A 17,727-nucleotide genomic window follows, 5' to 3' on the forward strand; every position below is an offset into this window, starting at 1 on the left:
ATGTCACTAAGTGACCTTCCTCCTGTTTACGCTGATGACTGACAAGGGTAAAGCCTGTGAACAGCTCATAGCACTTGGTGCTTTGTCCTGACATATTCTGTGAGTGTCTCCTGCTGTTAAAGATGAATAAATGAGTGTGGATTAAAAAATGTAATTACTCCCTGATTTACAATGGGGTGCTGTTGGTGGTGTTCTTACTAGTGTAGTGCTGGGGAACAAACCCAGGTCTGACCTCAACCTTTTAAGTACTTTTGGGTGCACCACAGGCTCTAGGATGCCATATGCACCCCTTTCTCTGTGGTCAGTACATCTGTCTGGGACTTCCCTGGCACAGGCTTCTTTCATTTCTCAGTCAGTAGTCACTGCGGGGGGGGGAGTTGTTCCAGGAAGCTGGGGTTCATTCTGACAGATGGCACACAGCCTATGCCTCTGGTTCAGGAGAAAACGAGCAGTTTCTCAAATATACTGTTTGATGCTTGGTGTGGACACCAGGATGCTAGTGTGGAGATCGTGATGCTGGTGTGGACCCCGTGATGCTGGTGTGGACCCCGTGATGCTGGTGTGGACCCCGTGATGCTGGTGTGGACACCGTGATGCTGGTGTGGACACCGTGATGCTGGTGTGGACACCATGATGCTGGTGTGGGCACTGCACTGCTGGTGTGGACCCCGTGATGCTGGTGTGGACCCTGTGATGCTGGTGTGGACCCCGTGATGCTGGTGTGGACACCGCACTGCTGGTGGGGAGATCACAGGGTACATGCCTGGAAAAGCAGCTTTGTAATGAGTATGGAGGACTTAGCACATCTGTAACCCCAGCACCAAGGAGGCTGAAGCAGGAGAATCCTCAAAGCAAGGTGAGCCTGGGTTAGGTAATGAGACCCTGTCCCCCCAAAAGTAATAAACACATTAAAAACAAAACAAATAGAAGACAGCTAAACCAACCAATATGTAAATGACCGAATATGTTATGACACTGTCATATGAAATTTTTTTTTTTTTTGGAGACAGGGTTTCTCCGTAGCTTTTTTGGTTCCTGTCCTGGAACTAGCTCTTCTAGACCAGGCTGGCCTCGAACTCACAGAGATCCGCCTGCCTCTGCCTCCCAAGTGCTGGGATTAAAGGCGTGCGCCACCACCGCCCGGCTTGTCATATGAAATTTTATGCAACTATTGAAATCATTCATTTCAATCACTTTAGTGACTTGTTAAGATGCATGTTGGCTATTGGAAGTAAAAAAGTCAGGGTTCAAAGTTTGTAAATGGTTCATCCTTGCTGGAAGAAGCGTCACTGGCTTTGAGCTCTTCCTTCCTGCTTTGTGTTTGCAGTTAAAGGCCTCATTGCTCAGCTTCCTTATTGCTTTGGAATGTAAGCATAAATAAGCTCTTTCTTCTGTAAGTCCCCTTGGTCTTAGTATTTTATCACAGCAAGTGAAAAATAACTAACACAGAGGGCTTCATTTTTTTAGCCCAGGTTGGCCAGCAGCTCACTATGTAGATCAGGTTGGCCTTCGACTTACCAAATTCTTGCTTCCACCTCCAGAGTACTAGAATTACAGGCATACATCACCATACTGGCCTATGGAAGAGTATTATTTTTAGATTTATTTATTTGTTTGTTTGTTGTTTATTATTTATGTGTATCAGTGTTTTGCCTGCATGAACATATATGTACCCTGTGCATGCCTAGTACCCATGGAAGTCAGAAGAGGGCATGAAATCCTCTGGAACTGGAGTTATGGACGGCATAACTGGGTGGATGAACCCGGGTCATGCACGAGAGCAACGAGGGCTCATAACAGCTGAGCTGTCTATCCCCTCAGTCCATTATTTCTGGGGCTGGCCACTCCTGAGGGAGGTGTCCCTGTGTTTGCTAAGAGCTAGCCTTGCAACATACTGTTCTGTTAGTTTGGATCCTGGCCCTGCTTTGACACTACGAGAATGAAGACCTTAGACAAATCGTTGTTTCTCGGGGTGTGTGTGTGTGTGGTTTATAAAAACCCAGCGTCTGGATTAGATGATGTCTAGGGGCAGATGGTCATTCTGATACACTCATGAAGCCAATGTGTTCATTGTGAATAAGACTCTACTGTATGTAGATTCTTTTCCAAAGCCCAAGGAATGACTCGCTAATGGCAGGAATTCACCTCAGGCAGCGTCACCACACGCGTGAACACCCACCTAACAGCTTTCTCCACACACTGACACACGAGAGGAAGGAAGGCGAGCTCCTGAGTCTGCAGGCTCCTTCCTCACCCTGCCTCCTCCCCATGTCCAAGCTGTCTGTTCAGTCTGCTTACTTCCATCTCCCCCACCTCCTTCCTGTGGTTGAGCGGGGCTTATGTCACTGGGGTTCCCTGGTAGCTGATGGAGCAGTCACCACAGATTGGGGAAGGCAGGAGCAGTGACTCATGCTGAAGGTCCAGTGAATCAGACAGGGTGGGCCAGGGCAGGGGCTTCCCTCCAGGAAGTGCAGCAGCTGTACTGGGGAGAAAGGACAACCTTGTCCCCTTCAGAGAACTCACCGACGATCCCATTTTCCCAAGAAAAGGCCCTGTCAAAGCCTCCAAGAAGGAGCCGGCTCAGGATCAACTTTCTGCAGCCTTTCCTAGCCTGGCTTGAGCCCTGCTGGGGTTCAGAAGCCAGTGTGCTCAAAATGCCCTGGGCTGTGAGGTCTTCAGTTAAGTGTTAATGGCTTGAAAGTTCAGTTTCCTGGAAAACATAGTCTTTGCCTCCTGGAGTTGGGATGCTGCAAATGAAGCCTAGTACTACTATTGAAAGGAGAATGGAAACCCTGTTGCCTTTGGATTCAAAACCTAGGAAGCTTTTGCCTGGTAACACAATACCGTGCCCTCTGCCAGGCCTCCTGGCTTTAATGGTGAAGGCGTATGTCTGTTACAGAGCCACAGAGGACCCTAGGGGTAGGTTGAGAGCCCGCTTGGAGGGTATCGCATTCTCTCCATGCCATCACCTCCCTCTTCTTGTCCAGCAGTCTCATTGCTCCTAGGCACCCCTGGGTCTTTCTCCTGCCGACAGTAAAGAAGAAATATCAGGGATTCTAAGCCCATCAGCAATACCCGTAGTTTACTTTTGTTTCAGATGCTGGCATGGCGTAGTAGAACATTGTGTTGATTTTCTCAGGATAGTTTGTTCATCATCAATAATGCCTATTAATTTTGACTTTAAAATATTGCATTAAAGTATGATTTATACGGATGACTGCTAAAATCTTCGGTACTTAGATTTTTTTTTTTTTCAGATGAGGATGGTGTGATGTGGAGTGTGTTATGGGCACAAGGCCCTGTAGACTGTGCCAGCCGCCTTAAATTTGTGATTTTATTGCCCTCCTAGCTCAGTTCCACCCATCTACACACTCCCCTGTTTGTTTCTTCCGCGCTCAGGGATGGCTCACAAGTCTAGACACCCGTCCAGGGTCATTTACTTGGGCGACCACGGCGGATCGCGCGGGGTGGGGCTTGCAGGCACCTCGCGTGGGAAGGTCGGTGTATAAGTCCCGACCTGGCCAGACTTCCTGCCCGCGGGGCCCAAGGCTCTGGCACTGGATACGCGCCAGGGGGCGTCGCCGGGCGGGAGCGGCTTCCTGGGAGCGGGCGGCTCAGGCGGCGAATCGCGGGGACAGCTCACCTGGACCAGCGACATGGAGGACGGCGTGCTCAAGGAGGGCTTCCTCGTGAAGAGGGTGAGTGCTCTTCGGCCTCGCGCCCGCGTGGCGGTGGGGATAGCGGAGCGGGCGGTGGCTGGACGCACGGGCGAGGCTGGGGAGCGCGCCTGCTGGCCAACCCTCCCGGCCCGCAAAGGCGGATCCGGTTTGGTTACTGTGGCTCGGGGCTGGCTCTGGCACGGATCTCTTAAAACAACTTAATTGGGACTGAGGACAAGGCCAGGGTCAGGACCCATGGTTAGTATGCTCAAGGTCCAAGTCCACAGCTACGCAAACATCACACACCTTGTTACAATTTCTTAAGAAGTGTGGGGTGCACGGTGGAGAGAGAGGATGGTTATAAAGGGTACAGTTGGAAAGAAGGAATGACTTCTAACATTCTGTGGCAGAAGGTTAGCTATGGTGGACTGCAATTAAAATGTATTCTGAAATAGCTAAGAGGATTTTGTATGTTTCCGACACCATGAAACAATAATAAATATTTGAGGTGATGAATATGCTGATTACCCTGATGCGATTGTTGCATACCATGCCTATGATTGACGTCATGATGTATGTACCCTATGAATATACACAGTCAAGTGTCAATTAAAACATATAACAGTTCGATATTGAAATATAAAGTACCATGGACATGCCGTGTAGTTTACAATCTGGGAGGGAGAAAGGCACCCCCTCCCGTGTGTGTGTGTGTGTGTGTGTGTATGTGTGTGTAGTTGTGTGTGTGTGTGTTTTACCACTTGACTGTCTTGTTTCATCCTTCATCAGTCCTGCAGGATTAGTGATTGGCAGAACAGCTGTTGCTATCATTTATAGATGAGAAGAATGAGTATCAGTAAGATGAGATAGCTTGCTTACAGTGAGTATTAGATGGGACACGGATTCCATCCTTAGTTCATCCCCATTACCCCGTGGTGAAGAAGCAAGAGTCCAAACAGGGGACATTTTGGGACTCCCGGGATGCCCTAAAATCAAGGCAGAAAATGAATGAAAGAACCTGAAAGAAAAAATTTTAGGGTTCAGCAGAATGACATTTACCTAGCCTGCAGGAAATCTTGGGTTTGACCACTAACACCTAAAAAAATTAACTTTGATGTCGACACTGAACATTTATATTAGTATAACAGCATAGCAAACAGATAAATAAATTCTAGACTGAGCCGTTCTGGGCTTACAGCCTTAGGAAGTGGGGTGATGAGGGTAAAGCGGTTGTCCTCATTGTTTACCCGGCCACACACCAGCTCCAGAGCCCTGAAAGCTCAAATCCCTTTCCTATTCTGTTTACACAGTGTCTGCCTTGCTTTGCACAGTGTGTGATCTAGGAAGACAAGGTGTGCTTTGTTCAAAGCTATAAGCAAGGAAGCTGATGCCAGGTCATTGGTCAGGCTGGTGTCCGTCTGTCCAGAATTCCATGCTCACTTTGTGTCTTTGTCGTTTAAATGAGATGGTTCACCCAGGTCAGAGTGACAAGGAAAGCTCTGTCTCCCAGGGTGCTGCAAGCCTGTGAGATGACTGAGGTGGTGTGATATGGGGTTGGCTGGTGAAGGCGTGGGATCATCTCCAGGCCAAACCGTTCAGATAGGGCTTTGTGGGCCTCTGCCTATTCCTGGGGTTGCCTACATGACTCCCCACTATCTCTACTATGTAGAGACGGGAGGGCTGAGGCTCAGCACAACACAGAAGAGGATTGCCCTTGTCTTCTGGGAGGCCTCGTCTAGGATGCAGGGAGTCAGCGGAGGGCGAAGCTGAAGCACCAATGCCTCCTTCCAGCCTGATCCTGAGGCAAGCAGAAGTCACGTTGGTTCCTGGCCCGAGATCTCCACTAAGATCACCACCTGCTCCCACTGCCTCTCAAGTGGCAGCAGCTATCCTTGTGTTGTGCCCCCTGGGGAGCTACAGGGTCGGGGTGGCACTGGGTAGTTTGGGAGGGTTCGCAGATGTGGGATGGGGGAAGGAGAGAGTAGAGCAGCCATCTCTTGGGAGGCTTAGCTGGAGGCAAGCAAGGGCATGATGGATTTGGCTCCTAATCCTGCCCAGACAAGAAAGAACCAAACTCTAGGCAAAACACAGGGCAGTTGCCAGACCTGGCTCTCAGGGGGAGGAGCAGCGGGGTGGGGGTGCGGATGGGGGTGGGGGTAGAGGAATATGGCTCTGTGGTGAGGAGAGTTGAAATATAGGCGCTGCTGCCAGGCTTGAGCAACATGCTGGCCTGAGACATCAACTATAGGGCTCCAGGACTCTATCTCAGGGAAATACAGTAAGAACTTTATCAATTTTTTTTTGAGGCCACTGTAGCCTCAAACTGTTGATGATGACCGTGAACTCCTTAATCTGTCGGCCTCCACCTCCCAAGTACTGGTTTATAGGCATGTGCATCTCGTCCAGTTTATCTGGGGCTGAGGATTCAATCCAGCTTGGCAAGCCCTCTACCCATTAAATTGCATCTCAGCCCAACAAAATATTTTGTATGTATGAAATAGTCTAGAAGCTTGGTGTAGTGGCTCACACATATATTTCAGCACGTGGGAGGCAGAGGGAGGAGGATCCTTGGTTGGAGATTAGCCTAGGCTACCTAGGGAAACCCTTTCTCAAATAAACACGTAACACAGCCAATCAACCAAACACCCCTGCTCACATATCTCCTGAGATAAATGATGAATTAAACCATTATTAAACAGGTATATAAAAATGGTTATGATATCAAATCTACTTCTCCTTCTTTTTTCAAGACAGGGTTTCTCTGTGCAACCCTGGCTGTCCTGAATTAGTTCTATAGGCCAGGCTGGCCTTGAACTAACTCCCAGAGATCTGCCTGCCTCTGTCTCCAGAGTGCTGGGATTAACAGCTACCAGGCCTGGCTGTTCCCTCATTAAAGTTAGGGAGGACAGTGTCTCTAGCTGTTACGTTCTGTGCTTCTTTAGTACAACCCTGAGCTGCCCATCTCATGGGGCTCCTCCTTTCCCCTAAAGGAACTGGCTTGTGCCCCAGTCAGTGGCTTACAGACAAGAAGCCTGAAGAGAGAGACTTCTAGGAACCAGTGCCTAGGTGGAGGGGTGGGGGCTGGGTTTATTTGGACCTAGACTCACTTTGCCGGTGTACACCAAGACTTACCTGTGGTTGATCTGTAGAGCAGGAACACTGGTGGTTTCCTTCGAGGTGTGAGGTTATTCCAGAGGCCTCCTGGTGAAGGTCCCCACTGCTGTCTCATTGTTTCTTTCACTTGTTCCAGCATACGGTGGTCAGAATGACTGTTTTGTTGAGGCAGGGTCTCACTGAGTAGGCTCAAACTTGTGATCCTCCTGCCTCAGGTGTAATTACAGATTAGTGTGCCACTAAGCCTGACCAGAGTGACTGACTGACTGATTGATTGATTGATTTTTGAGGCAGACTCTAGTCCAGACTGTCTTTGAACTCACTATGTAGCTGAGGATGGCTTTGAACTTCTGATCCTTTTTCCTCCATCCCTGGAGTTCAGGCTTAAGTCACCAGGCCTAGCTTATGTGGTGAGGGCTTCATTTCTGTTAGGCAAGTGTGGCCCCTGCACCATGGGAAGGTTCGTGAGTCAGGCAAGGGGCTGGAATTTGAGAGAGAGAGAGAGAGAGAGAGAGAGAGGTCATCCTTGAAACAAGAATGCAAAATTTATTGTGTTCCAGGGCAGCTTATATAGGGCTCTCCTTGACTAATGGCCACTCCCCAGCTCTCGGGATTTTTTTCAGCAGCAAGCCTACCAGAAACCGTTCCCTGCCATCAGGAACTCATGAGGGTCTCGTGCCCAGAGCAGCTGCAAGCACAGGAAAACAAGCTATTTACTCCGGCAGTCAAAGAGTTATAGAAAATTCAGGGTCTGAGGGTCTGCAGTCCCCAACAGGCAAGCACAATCCCAGCTGGGTTACATCCCCAATTCCAGAGGGACTTTTTTTAACATAAGACCCCAAACTTGTTCTGCTTCTGCTTGAAGTTCCTCATGGTCTGAAGATCAAACCATGACACAGAAGGGAAACCTCTGCCTACCAGGAACCCATACCTTCCCCACAAGTCGGTGCCCAAGTCATGTAGAGCCACACAGATGCTCTTAAAGAGGAAGTGCTGCAATGGTTTTGGTGCTGAGACTCAAGCCTGAGACCTCATAGAGACTAGGCAAGGGCTCCACCGCCTGGCTATATCCCAAGCCCAAGGGTGGTTTGTGCTCTGTGCTCACTCTTGCCTGCCTTCCTTATCTGACCAATTTAAATAGCTCATTGAGACTTTTTGCTTATTTGAATTTAAAATTATTATTTTACTGTAATAAAAATAATATATCATTTTCTGGTTATTATAATATACACATACAATCTCAGAACTCAGATCGTGAGGCCGGAGGATCATAGGTCCAAATCCAATCTGGGCAAGACCCTGCTGTCCTTAAAAACAAAAACAATTAATCCCAGCACTTGGGAGGCAGAGGCAGGCGGATCTCTGTGAGTTCGAGACCAGCCTGGTCTACAAGAGCTAGTTCCAGGACAGGCTCCAAAACCACAGAGAAACCCTGTCTCGAAAAACCAAAAAACAAAACCCCAAAACAAAAACAAAATGTTTTAGGATCTGCGATTTAATGGTGAAGTGCTTGCCTAACATTTTTGAGACTCTGGTTTGATTCCCACCATCACAAACCCACAGAGAATCATTTATAATAATTTTAGAATTATATTACTAGGGGATGGAGATATAATAAGTTCACAGAATACTCACCTTGCACACACGATGCCTTGGGTTCAGTCTCTAGCTACATACACATGCACACACACTAAACTTTCTTTTTTTTTTTTTTTGGTTTTTCGAGACAGGGTTTCTCTGTGGTTTTGGAGCCTGTCCTGGAACTAGCTCTTGTAGACCAGGCTGGTCTCAAACTCACAGAGATCCGCCTGCCTCTGCCTCCCAAGTGCTGGGATTAAAGGCGTGCGCCACCACCGCCCGGCCTAAACTTTCTTTTTATTTATCTATTTTTAATTTTATTTTTAAATTTTTATTTATTTCTGACGGCAGGGACCTGGCTGGCCTGGGACTCTCTATGTAGACCAGGCTGGTTTTGAACTCACAGAGATCTTCCTGTCTGCTTCATGAGTGCTAGAATTAAAGCTGTGCACTACCTTGTCTGAGGCAGGAGAATCACGAGTTCCAGGCCAGCCTGGGTTACATAGTTAGATCTTTCTACATGCACACATAATACCCTCTCTAAATGCATGCATACACACATGATTATTTGCATACAGACAGTCGTGGTAAAAGGAAGGCTGGAAGGAAACACCAGATATTAACAATGACTGTCTTGTACTAAAAGAATTAAAAGTGGGGGGAGGGGGCAATATTTGGGAGGAGGGGAGGGAAATGGGAAACGGGGAGCAGGTGGAAATTTTAATTAAAAAAGAATAAAAATTTTAAAAAAATAAATAAAAAAATAAAAGAATTAAAAGTGAGTGACTTTTTTTTTATATTTTGTAGTTTTCCTCAAACTTTATGAACTGGTTCTGGGATGTATAACTCGGAGGCAAAACACTTGTCTGACGTGCCAGAGGGCCTGGGTTTGATCCCCACCCCTGGTTGGGGAGATTTATAGACAAGCAAAGGTCAATAGGAAATAAAAGGCCCAGGTCAAAGGCTTTTGCCTCCAACTCAGAGGAGATGAGCAAAGGAGAGCCCAGTATGATTCCTGCTCCCTCCGTCACTGTACATTGTCTCTCAGCCCACACTGCTTGCTGGAGCCATGGGCTTCCTCTTCCTAGTGCTGTATTCTCCCTTGTATCCTCCCTTGCATCACCTCACCACCGGGCTTTCCTGTCTGTCCGTCTGTCTGTCCATAGGGCCACATTGTCCCCAACTGGAAGGCACGATGGTTTATCCTTCGGCAGAACACACTCCTGTATTACAAGCTAGAGGGTGGCCGGCGAGTGACCCCACCCAAGGGAAGGATCCTTCTCGATGGCTGCACCATCACCTGCCCCTGCTTGGAGTATGAAAACCGGCCGGTACGTGAGCATCCTCATGCCTGGTCCCATTCTAGCCACCTTGCCCCTTGGCTGTCATGAAATGATTTGGGTTCAAATCCTGGCTATCTCATGATCCAGGGCAAATAGTTAAGCCTCTTTTAGCTGTCATTCGTCCTGGAGCAGAATGTTCCATCCTGGGTGGGGTTCTCTGAGAATGCCCACCAAGGGCTGAGCATGCAGCAGAGGGCAAAGCTTTTGGGAAGGAATCGAAACTGTGTCACATGAAGAATAAGTGGGTGGCTTGGCGGTGCTTGAACTGGAGACAGGGATGGAAGGGGCTTTGCTGGCAGTCCTCCAGGGTAGCTGGCAGTGTCTTTGGAGATGCTGCAGCTCCGTGAGGTTCCTGAGATAACCTGGCATTCCTAGCCAAGGGGCAGAGCTGCGTTTTGTGTCTGGCTTCATCTGACCGCAGAGCACGGGAGTTCCCCTCTTTGGAGAGGGCTTGTGATAGGAAGTGAGGCTGTGGGTCTGGAGGGATGAGTCAGAGTCACAGTGTTGGGATGCATTCTGCATTAATCCGTGCAGAAGGGAAAGGCTGCTTTAGGGGGCCATGAGTTCCTTGTCTTGGATCTCGGATGTATCCCAATCAATCTGTACAGCCCACCTGCCGAGTGTGGGTAGGGTTGGGCACCAGGCATCGCTGGATACATGGTCTCCGGGATCCTCCTGCTGCCAGCATTCCCTTGCCCGGTTCCCCTCTGAGTATCAGTCTGTCTGGTTCTCTCTTCCCACAGCTTCTCATTAAACTGAAGACCCGAACTTCCACTGAGTACTTCCTGGAGGCCTGTTCTCGAGAGGAGAGGGACTCCTGGGCCTTTGAGATAACAGGGGCTATCCACGCAGGGCAGCCGGGGAAGGTCCAGCAACTCCACATACAGAAAAACTCCTTCAAGTTGCCCCCCCACATCAGCCTGCAGTGAGTGTTCCACCTGCCTGCCCTGACTCCGTCTGGCATCCCTACAGCCTCTCCTGACCATTTAGTGGGGAAGGGGGGCCCTATGGTACAATACAGGCTTGGCTAGTCCACCATTGTGCTTCAGAGCCAGCAGATTTCTTTGTCCTGGTTATGCTGGATCGACTGCTTGGAACGTGCCTTATTTAGCTCCGCTCTCTTATGTAAAAGGCTCTCCTTTTAGGGCCTCTACCAAGTCATAATATCTTAGTGAATGAAGTGGAGACCACCATTCCATTTTAGGCAGAGTGCTTAGGGTTATGTGACAGGTCTCGTTTGCAGTTCAGTGGTAAGTAATGGCTGCCTTATTGTTTAGAGGGATTCCCCATTCAACCATCTAAGAAATCATGAAGTACATCACAAACATGTACAATTTTTTTTAATATTTATTTATTTATTTATTTATTATGTATACAATATTCTGTCTGTGTGTATGCCTGAAGGCCAGAAGAGGGCACCAGACCTCATTACAGAGGGCTGTGAGCCACCATGTGGTTGCTGGGAATTGAACTCAGGACCTTTGGTAGAGCAGGCAATGCTCTTAACCGCTGAGCCATCTCTCCAGCCCAAACATGTACAATTCTTATGTGTCAATTTTATAAAGTAAAAAGAGGCAGTTATTGAGTGTCTGTTGAATGTCATGCATTGGGCCAGGCGCACGGCAGAGGTAAGCGGTAATAAACAAGGTCTCAAAGGCCTTTCACCCCAGCGACATACATAGAGAAGAACTTTCACTGGTGGTGGCAGTTGCCACATCTGCCAAGGGAAGGCCAGTCAGCGGTGTTGGTGATACCGTACCACAGAGATGTATGACAGGCGTTTCCATCATGGTGATGCCCCATAGCCTCCCAAGCAGCCTCGCTGTTACAGCCATCCTAGATGGGATGCAAGTATGTTCCTGAACTCATGGAACTTCACACCAGTCTCTGAAGCACAGTGTGCGCACACCCGTGGGTCCACATAGCTGCTAAGCCAGGCTGAGTACAGGGAGGTGCAGACGAGAAGGTAGAGTCAGAAAGGAAAGCTACAAAGGAGAAGCTGCGGGAGTTCAGATGCAGATCGCAGGGAGCTGTGAGGGCCCCTGGGTTTTAAACAGTCACAGCTGTTTAGCTTTATGTCAACAGAAACACTTACCCAGTGTGGAATTATTTGAACGTTTAGATGACCAAGAAGAGGAGCACCTGAAAGTCATGTCTATTAGATTTTGATTGATAACCAAAGCCTGTCTCTGTGGTGTGTGTCATACCATCTGTCCCTTGCTTTGTCTCGTGAACTGATACCATAATTTATATCATGATTTCTGTCCCCCCCATCACAGACAGTGTGAGTGTGACCAGGGTCTTTTCTTTTGTCTTCTTTCTGTGTAGTCGAATTGTGGACAAGCTGCATGACAGCAGCAGTGGAATTCGGCCGTGTCCCAACATGGAGCAGGGAAGCACCTACAAAAAGACCTTCCTGGGTGAGCTTGTCTGTCCCATGGCCAGGTTGGAGATCTGGGACATAGTGACTGGCGCTTATCCGACTGCTTGACCAGTTTATAACGGGGACCGAGCTGCCTGCAAAGAAATGGGATAGGCTGTGAGGGCCACCTGTGGGTATGGCTACAGCTCTGAGCACTGGATGTGACCCTCGGTTGGATGTGACCCTCAGGCTGCTCTATGGTAGAACCTGAGACTTTCCAGGAGGTTAAGGTCGATGATGTAGCTCACCGAGCCCCTTGAGTAGGCTAGGGTAGAGCTGACCCATGATCTGACAGGTTTGTCCTTGTCCTGACACAGGCTCCTCGTTGGTGGACTGGCTCATCTCCAGCAACTTTGCAGCCAGCCGTCTGGAGGGCGTGACCCTGGCCTCCATGCTTATGGAAGAGAACTTCCTCAGGCCAGTTGGGGTCCGGAGCATGGGAGCTATTCGCTCCGGGGATCTGGCCGAGCAGTTTCTGGATGACTCCACAGCCCTGTACACTTTTGTAAGTTAAAGGTTAGGCTTTTCTTGCCGTGAGGGGAGAGGGGAGGAAGTGGCAAGGGTAGGAGTTGGGAGTCTGGAGCCAGAGAGAAGGCCCAGGGTATGTGGAACAAGGGGCTTCTGTGTTGAGGAATCCTCTTTGCAGTTGCAGCTCCCATGGCCTGGGTTTGGGGTTCGTTTGTCACAAGCCCTTGTCTTCCCCTTCCCACCAGGCTGAAAGCTACAAGAAGAAGGTCAGCTCCAAGGAGGAGATCAGTCTCAGCACCATGGAGTTAAGTGGCATAGTGGTCAAGCAAGGCTACCTATCCAAGCAGGTATGACTGCCCTTGAGCCAGAGGAAACGTTGAGCTGTCGCACTTGAAGGAGGCAGGAAAAGCCCAGAGGGAGGCAGGAGCTGAGGATGCTGGAGTGCCTTCTTTATTAGTGGGCTCCACAAAACAGGGCCACCCCCTCCCCAGCTGCAAGAGGCAAGCGAAGAATACACACATGCTCATTCTCACCTACACATACCAAACCCAAGAACTGTTTCAAAAAAATGTACACACAAGTAATTGTCACATTAAAAAGCAACTTCTGCCGGGCGGTAGTGGTGCATGCCTTGAACCCCCAAACTCAGGAGGCAGAGATAGAAGGATCTCAGTGAGTTCTAGGCCAGCTTGGTCTATAGAGGGAGTTCCAGGATAGCCAGTGCTATCCTGTCAGAGTGAAAAACGGTGAAAATCAAACATAGAATAAAATAAAAAGCCCAAATATACATGTAGCTATAGGGTTGCTTTTGGACCAAGTTGATCTTCAATTGGGTTCAGTGAGGCCTAGGAACAATGTGGGCTGTGAACTGCTGATTCAATTGCTGTTTGTTCTGTCCTCCTCCTTTAAACTTAGCTAAATATATTTAATATTATTAAAAATATTTTTGTGCATATGGGTGTGTTGTCTGCACGTTTGTGTGTACAGTACTCAGAGAGATCAGAAGAGGGATTTGGATCTTCTGAAACTGGTGTTAAAGATGGTTGTTAGCGTCCCCTTCAAGAGCACCAAATGCTCTTCACTGAACAGCCATCTCCCCAGCCCCCTCGCCTTTTTGTTTTTCAGCACTGGGAATTGAACTCAGGGTCTTGTGCTTGCTTGGCTAACAACCCTACCACTGAGCTCCAGTCTCAGCCCTTTAGTGCTTCCCTTCCGGAGTGCTGGGGTGACGTGTCCCCTTCCCTTCAGTGCTAACTCAGCTCTCTGTCAACTAGTGTGCTCTTATGGCCGCGGTGCCGCTGAGCAGGGATGGCGTCACTGTGATCCCTGAGTCTCTTGCAGACTGTCCTTGGGATGTAGTCCCATTGGAGCAGGCTGGCTTGTTAGGGCTTTGTCAGATGGACGCATGGAAGAGGGAAGGAAATGTAGAGCTTGAGCCCTTTCTTTCCCACAGGGGCACAAGAGGAAAAACTGGAAGGTGCGCCGATTTGTTCTGAGGAAGGATCCAGCTTTCCTGCACTACTACGACCCTTCTAAAGTGAGTGACCCCTGTCCCTTGGGACTGGGCTGCTTCTGGAGTCTGTGCAGACCGGGCAACGGCTGTGTGTCCTCTCCCGCATTGCACCATGGTTCCTTGCCGTCCATACTTCTCTGTCATAGAGTTGTCTTCTCCGTGCATGGTCTTCTGTACCCACTTGCCATGGGAGGACCTTCATTCTTTTACTTTCCCCAGAGCCTGCTTTGCGGGGAGAGGGAGACTCCTAAGTGGTGCTCTGATCCTCTTCATCTAGCTGGCCTACAAATCCTGCCTCCCTCAACTTCTTGTTTTCACCCTTGAAATTTTCTCTTTATTGTATTTAATTTACACATTACTTTTTTTTTTTTTTTTTTTTTTTTTTTTTCGAGACAGGATTTCTCTGTGGCTTTGGAGCCTGTCCTGGAACTAGCTCTTGTAGACCAGGCTGGTCTCGAACTCACAGAGATTCACCTGCCTCTGCCTCCCAAGTGCTGGGATTAAAGGCGTGCGCCACCACCGCCCGGCTTACACATTACTTTTTGAGTCTGGAATTGTTGCTCCATGTTTCTCATAAATAGCACCTCATTAACTCGTGCTGAGTTAATTCTAATCAAAAGAAAAATGGCGCTCTAGTCGGGGAGTTCAGCCTTGACTGATATGAGTTTCAGTCAGGACCCCCTTAGCCTAATGGAGGAATGCTCTCAATTCCCCGCCGAGCACAATGTGTGCTAGCTAAGGCCTAGAAAGAGGGATAGAAGGAGAGCTGACTGAGGGACCAAACTCTTGGGCCTCCAAAAGGCACCCATTGATCTGTAAGTCCTAGTAGTGTTGTTACCATGGCTGTCTCAAAATCTTTTTTTTTGTTTGTTTGGTTTGTTTGTTTTATTTTTAAAGATAGCATAGCATGTAGCCTTGGCTGGTCTCAAACTTGTGTAGCCAAGATGAATTTGAATACTGGGATTATAGGCATGTACCATTAATCCAGATTGAACCCAAAACTCTGTGTAGGCTAAACAAGGATGCTAACAACTGAGCTACATCTCCAGCTATACTAAGCCTTTTTGAAACTTGGAAAATATCAACAAATGTATAAGCTTTTAATTCTTAATCTAGAGCCAAGTACTTTGTGCCCTTGGTGAGTCCAGGGCCTTTTGCTATTAATCTGCTCTAAGACTTTGCTATTACTCTTCTTATTGCTGGGTTAAATCTTTCCCAGTACCCAGGACCCGCTTCTCAAGGCCAAATCAGTCTCCCCTTGAAGCTGCCTGCTGCAGATGCCTGCAGTGCGGGACCCCTTCTTGATGCTTTCATCCTCTGGTACCTAAGTCAACACTTTTTCATTGTTAATAACTGCTTTAGCTTTTGTTTTCTGGAGTCACCGCATTCAGTATTGATTATTAACGGAGGGGACCAAGGGCCGAGGCTTCTGGTGTGCGAAGTTGCTCTTTAACCATCCAGATAGCATAAACCCGTCTTGCTTCATGCTGAGCACATAATTAGAGACTTACACAGCAATGTCCAATGTGCAGGAATACCCGTCATAACCGTATATTGTTGACAAAGGTTAAAGAAGCCAGGGCATGCTTCTGGTGGAATGTCGGATGAGATTGTTGCTCAACTCTGCCAGACCTTAGTGCACTGCTGCTACGCCCAGGCCCCAAATGCCTCACTGGTACATGTTCCTTGGGCAATGATGCCCAAGTTCAGCCACATCTATTACAGACAATTTGAAGTGCCTTTAGCAGTGGCCTGGCAGGTCAGGCATAGGGGAAGATGTGTGTTCTTTTTCTGTGTTCATGGAATTACTAATCAGTCTCTCCTTCACAGGAAGAGAACAGGCCGGTAGGTGGGTTTTCTCTTCGTGGGTCCCTTGTGTCTGCTCTGGAGGATAATGGTGTTCCTACTGGTAAGGAACTTCAGCTCTGGCTTGAAGATCAGCATGTCATTAACGCCCCTGGTGAGGTGGTGAGAGCCTGAGCTCTGAGAATCAAGTGGGTCTTTCCTCAGTGAGACAATGATGTGATCTTTGAAGTCCATTTTAGAAACAAAGGATGTGTTTTAATATAACTGAATAATCCTTATTTTTTTTATATTCTTTCTTAGTTTCTTTTTATTTTTGGATTTTTCGAGACAGGGTTTCTCCATAGCTTTTGGTTCCTGTCCTGGAACTAGGTCTTGTAGACCAGGCTGGCCTCGAACTCAGAGATCCGCTTGTTTCTGCCTCCCGAGTGCTGGGATTAAAGGCGTGCGCCACCACCGCCCGGCTTCTTAGCTGATGGCCCATAAGCTTCCAAGTTGCAGCTAAGGGCCACAGTGTTTTCATATTTCATTTTTTTTTAAAAAAAGTTTTATTATGTATACAGTATTCTGCCTGCAGGTCACAAGAGGACACCAGATCTCATTATAGATGATTGTGAGTCACCATGTGGTTGCTGGGAACTGAACTCAGGTCCTCAGGAAGAACAGCCATTGCTCTTAACCCCTGAGCCATCTCTCCAGCCCCATGCTTTCATTTTCTATCCATAATAATTTTACTATCTCCAGCTATGATAGGAAGGTAGCATCATTTCTATCTTGTGGATGTAGAAATAGACACAAAGTCAATTCTAAGCAAACATGAAATTCTGTGCCTCTTTTAACATAAATAGGAGATTTTTTTGATGTGAATGAAACTGTAGGTCTCTGGGTAGCATGGGCAAGCATGGTTGTAGGGAGTGGAAATACTTTATCATGTTTTTGTCTTAGTTGATGCTCAGCTTCTTCAAGCTAGAAGTTGACATGTTTAATACTTCTTTTCTCCTGTGTAGGAGTTAAAGGGAATGTCCAAGGAAATCTCTTCAAAGTGATTACGAAGGACGACACACACTATTATATCCAGGCCAGTAGCAAGGCTGAGCGAGCAGAGTGGATTGAAGCTATCAAGAAGCTAACATGATCTAAGGGAACAGGACTAGGGTTCCTGTTCATTCTTATCATCCAATACAAATGGGATTTCACGGAGAACTGGAGTACAAGACTGGGCTTGGGATGTGGCTCAGTGGTAGAGGACTTGCCTAGGCAATCCTGAGCCCCCGCGCTCAATTCTTGGAAGTCTTTAACATTGTCCCTTTTGTACTGCTTTGGAGCGAGACTACTCAAGATGGTTCCTTAGATGATACTGGTGGAGTGACTTCCCTCCGTCTTCTGTGAATGACCTGAAAAGCTGGAAAAGCTGTTAGGAGGCAGCTGAAGGACAGAAATCTGTCTTGCAAGGCAGTGGTGGGGCACACCTTTAATTCCAGCACTTGGGAAGCAGAGACAGGTGGATCTCTGTGAGTTCGAGCCCAGCTTGGTCTACACAGAGAAGTCATCTCAAGAAACCACAACAAACACAAAAAATTTGTGTCTTTGGGGACCATAGATGTATCTCTTTGTTGGAACACTAACTTGGACTGTGCTATATTAAATACTCTAGTCTCAAGATACTTTTCTTAAGTGATCTCAACAATTCACATTTCTGGAATTAATAAAGACTGACATTTGTTTCTATAGTTTTTATACAGTTCTATGATCCCTACAGGTTTACTCCCTGTAAGGCTCTATGTATTACAGAAACTGGTTATGGGAAAACGTCAAGCAACTTGTCAC

At 47.9% G+C, this 17,727-nt stretch overlaps 1 protein-coding gene across 1 annotated transcript; it reads left to right on the forward strand.

Moving 5' to 3' along the window:
* The first annotated feature begins 3,656 nt into the window (after positions 1–3,656).
* Plek2 (pleckstrin 2) lies at positions 3,657–17,391 on the forward strand. The gene is made up of 9 exons (XM_057783187.1): positions 3,657–3,698; positions 9,518–9,682; positions 10,438–10,619; positions 12,023–12,114; positions 12,434–12,621; positions 12,830–12,931; positions 14,038–14,121; positions 15,928–16,006; positions 16,908–17,391. Exons 1-9 carry the CDS (start codon positions 3,657–3,659, stop codon positions 17,033–17,035), a joined length of 1,062 nt encoding a protein of 353 aa, XP_057639170.1. The 3' UTR covers positions 17,036–17,391.
* The last annotated feature ends 336 nt before the right edge of the window (positions 17,392–17,727 follow it).

This window comes from Chionomys nivalis, chromosome 10, assembly GCF_950005125.1.
Source record: "Chionomys nivalis chromosome 10, mChiNiv1.1, whole genome shotgun sequence".
Taxonomy (NCBI): Eukaryota; Metazoa; Chordata; class Mammalia; order Rodentia; family Cricetidae; genus Chionomys; species Chionomys nivalis.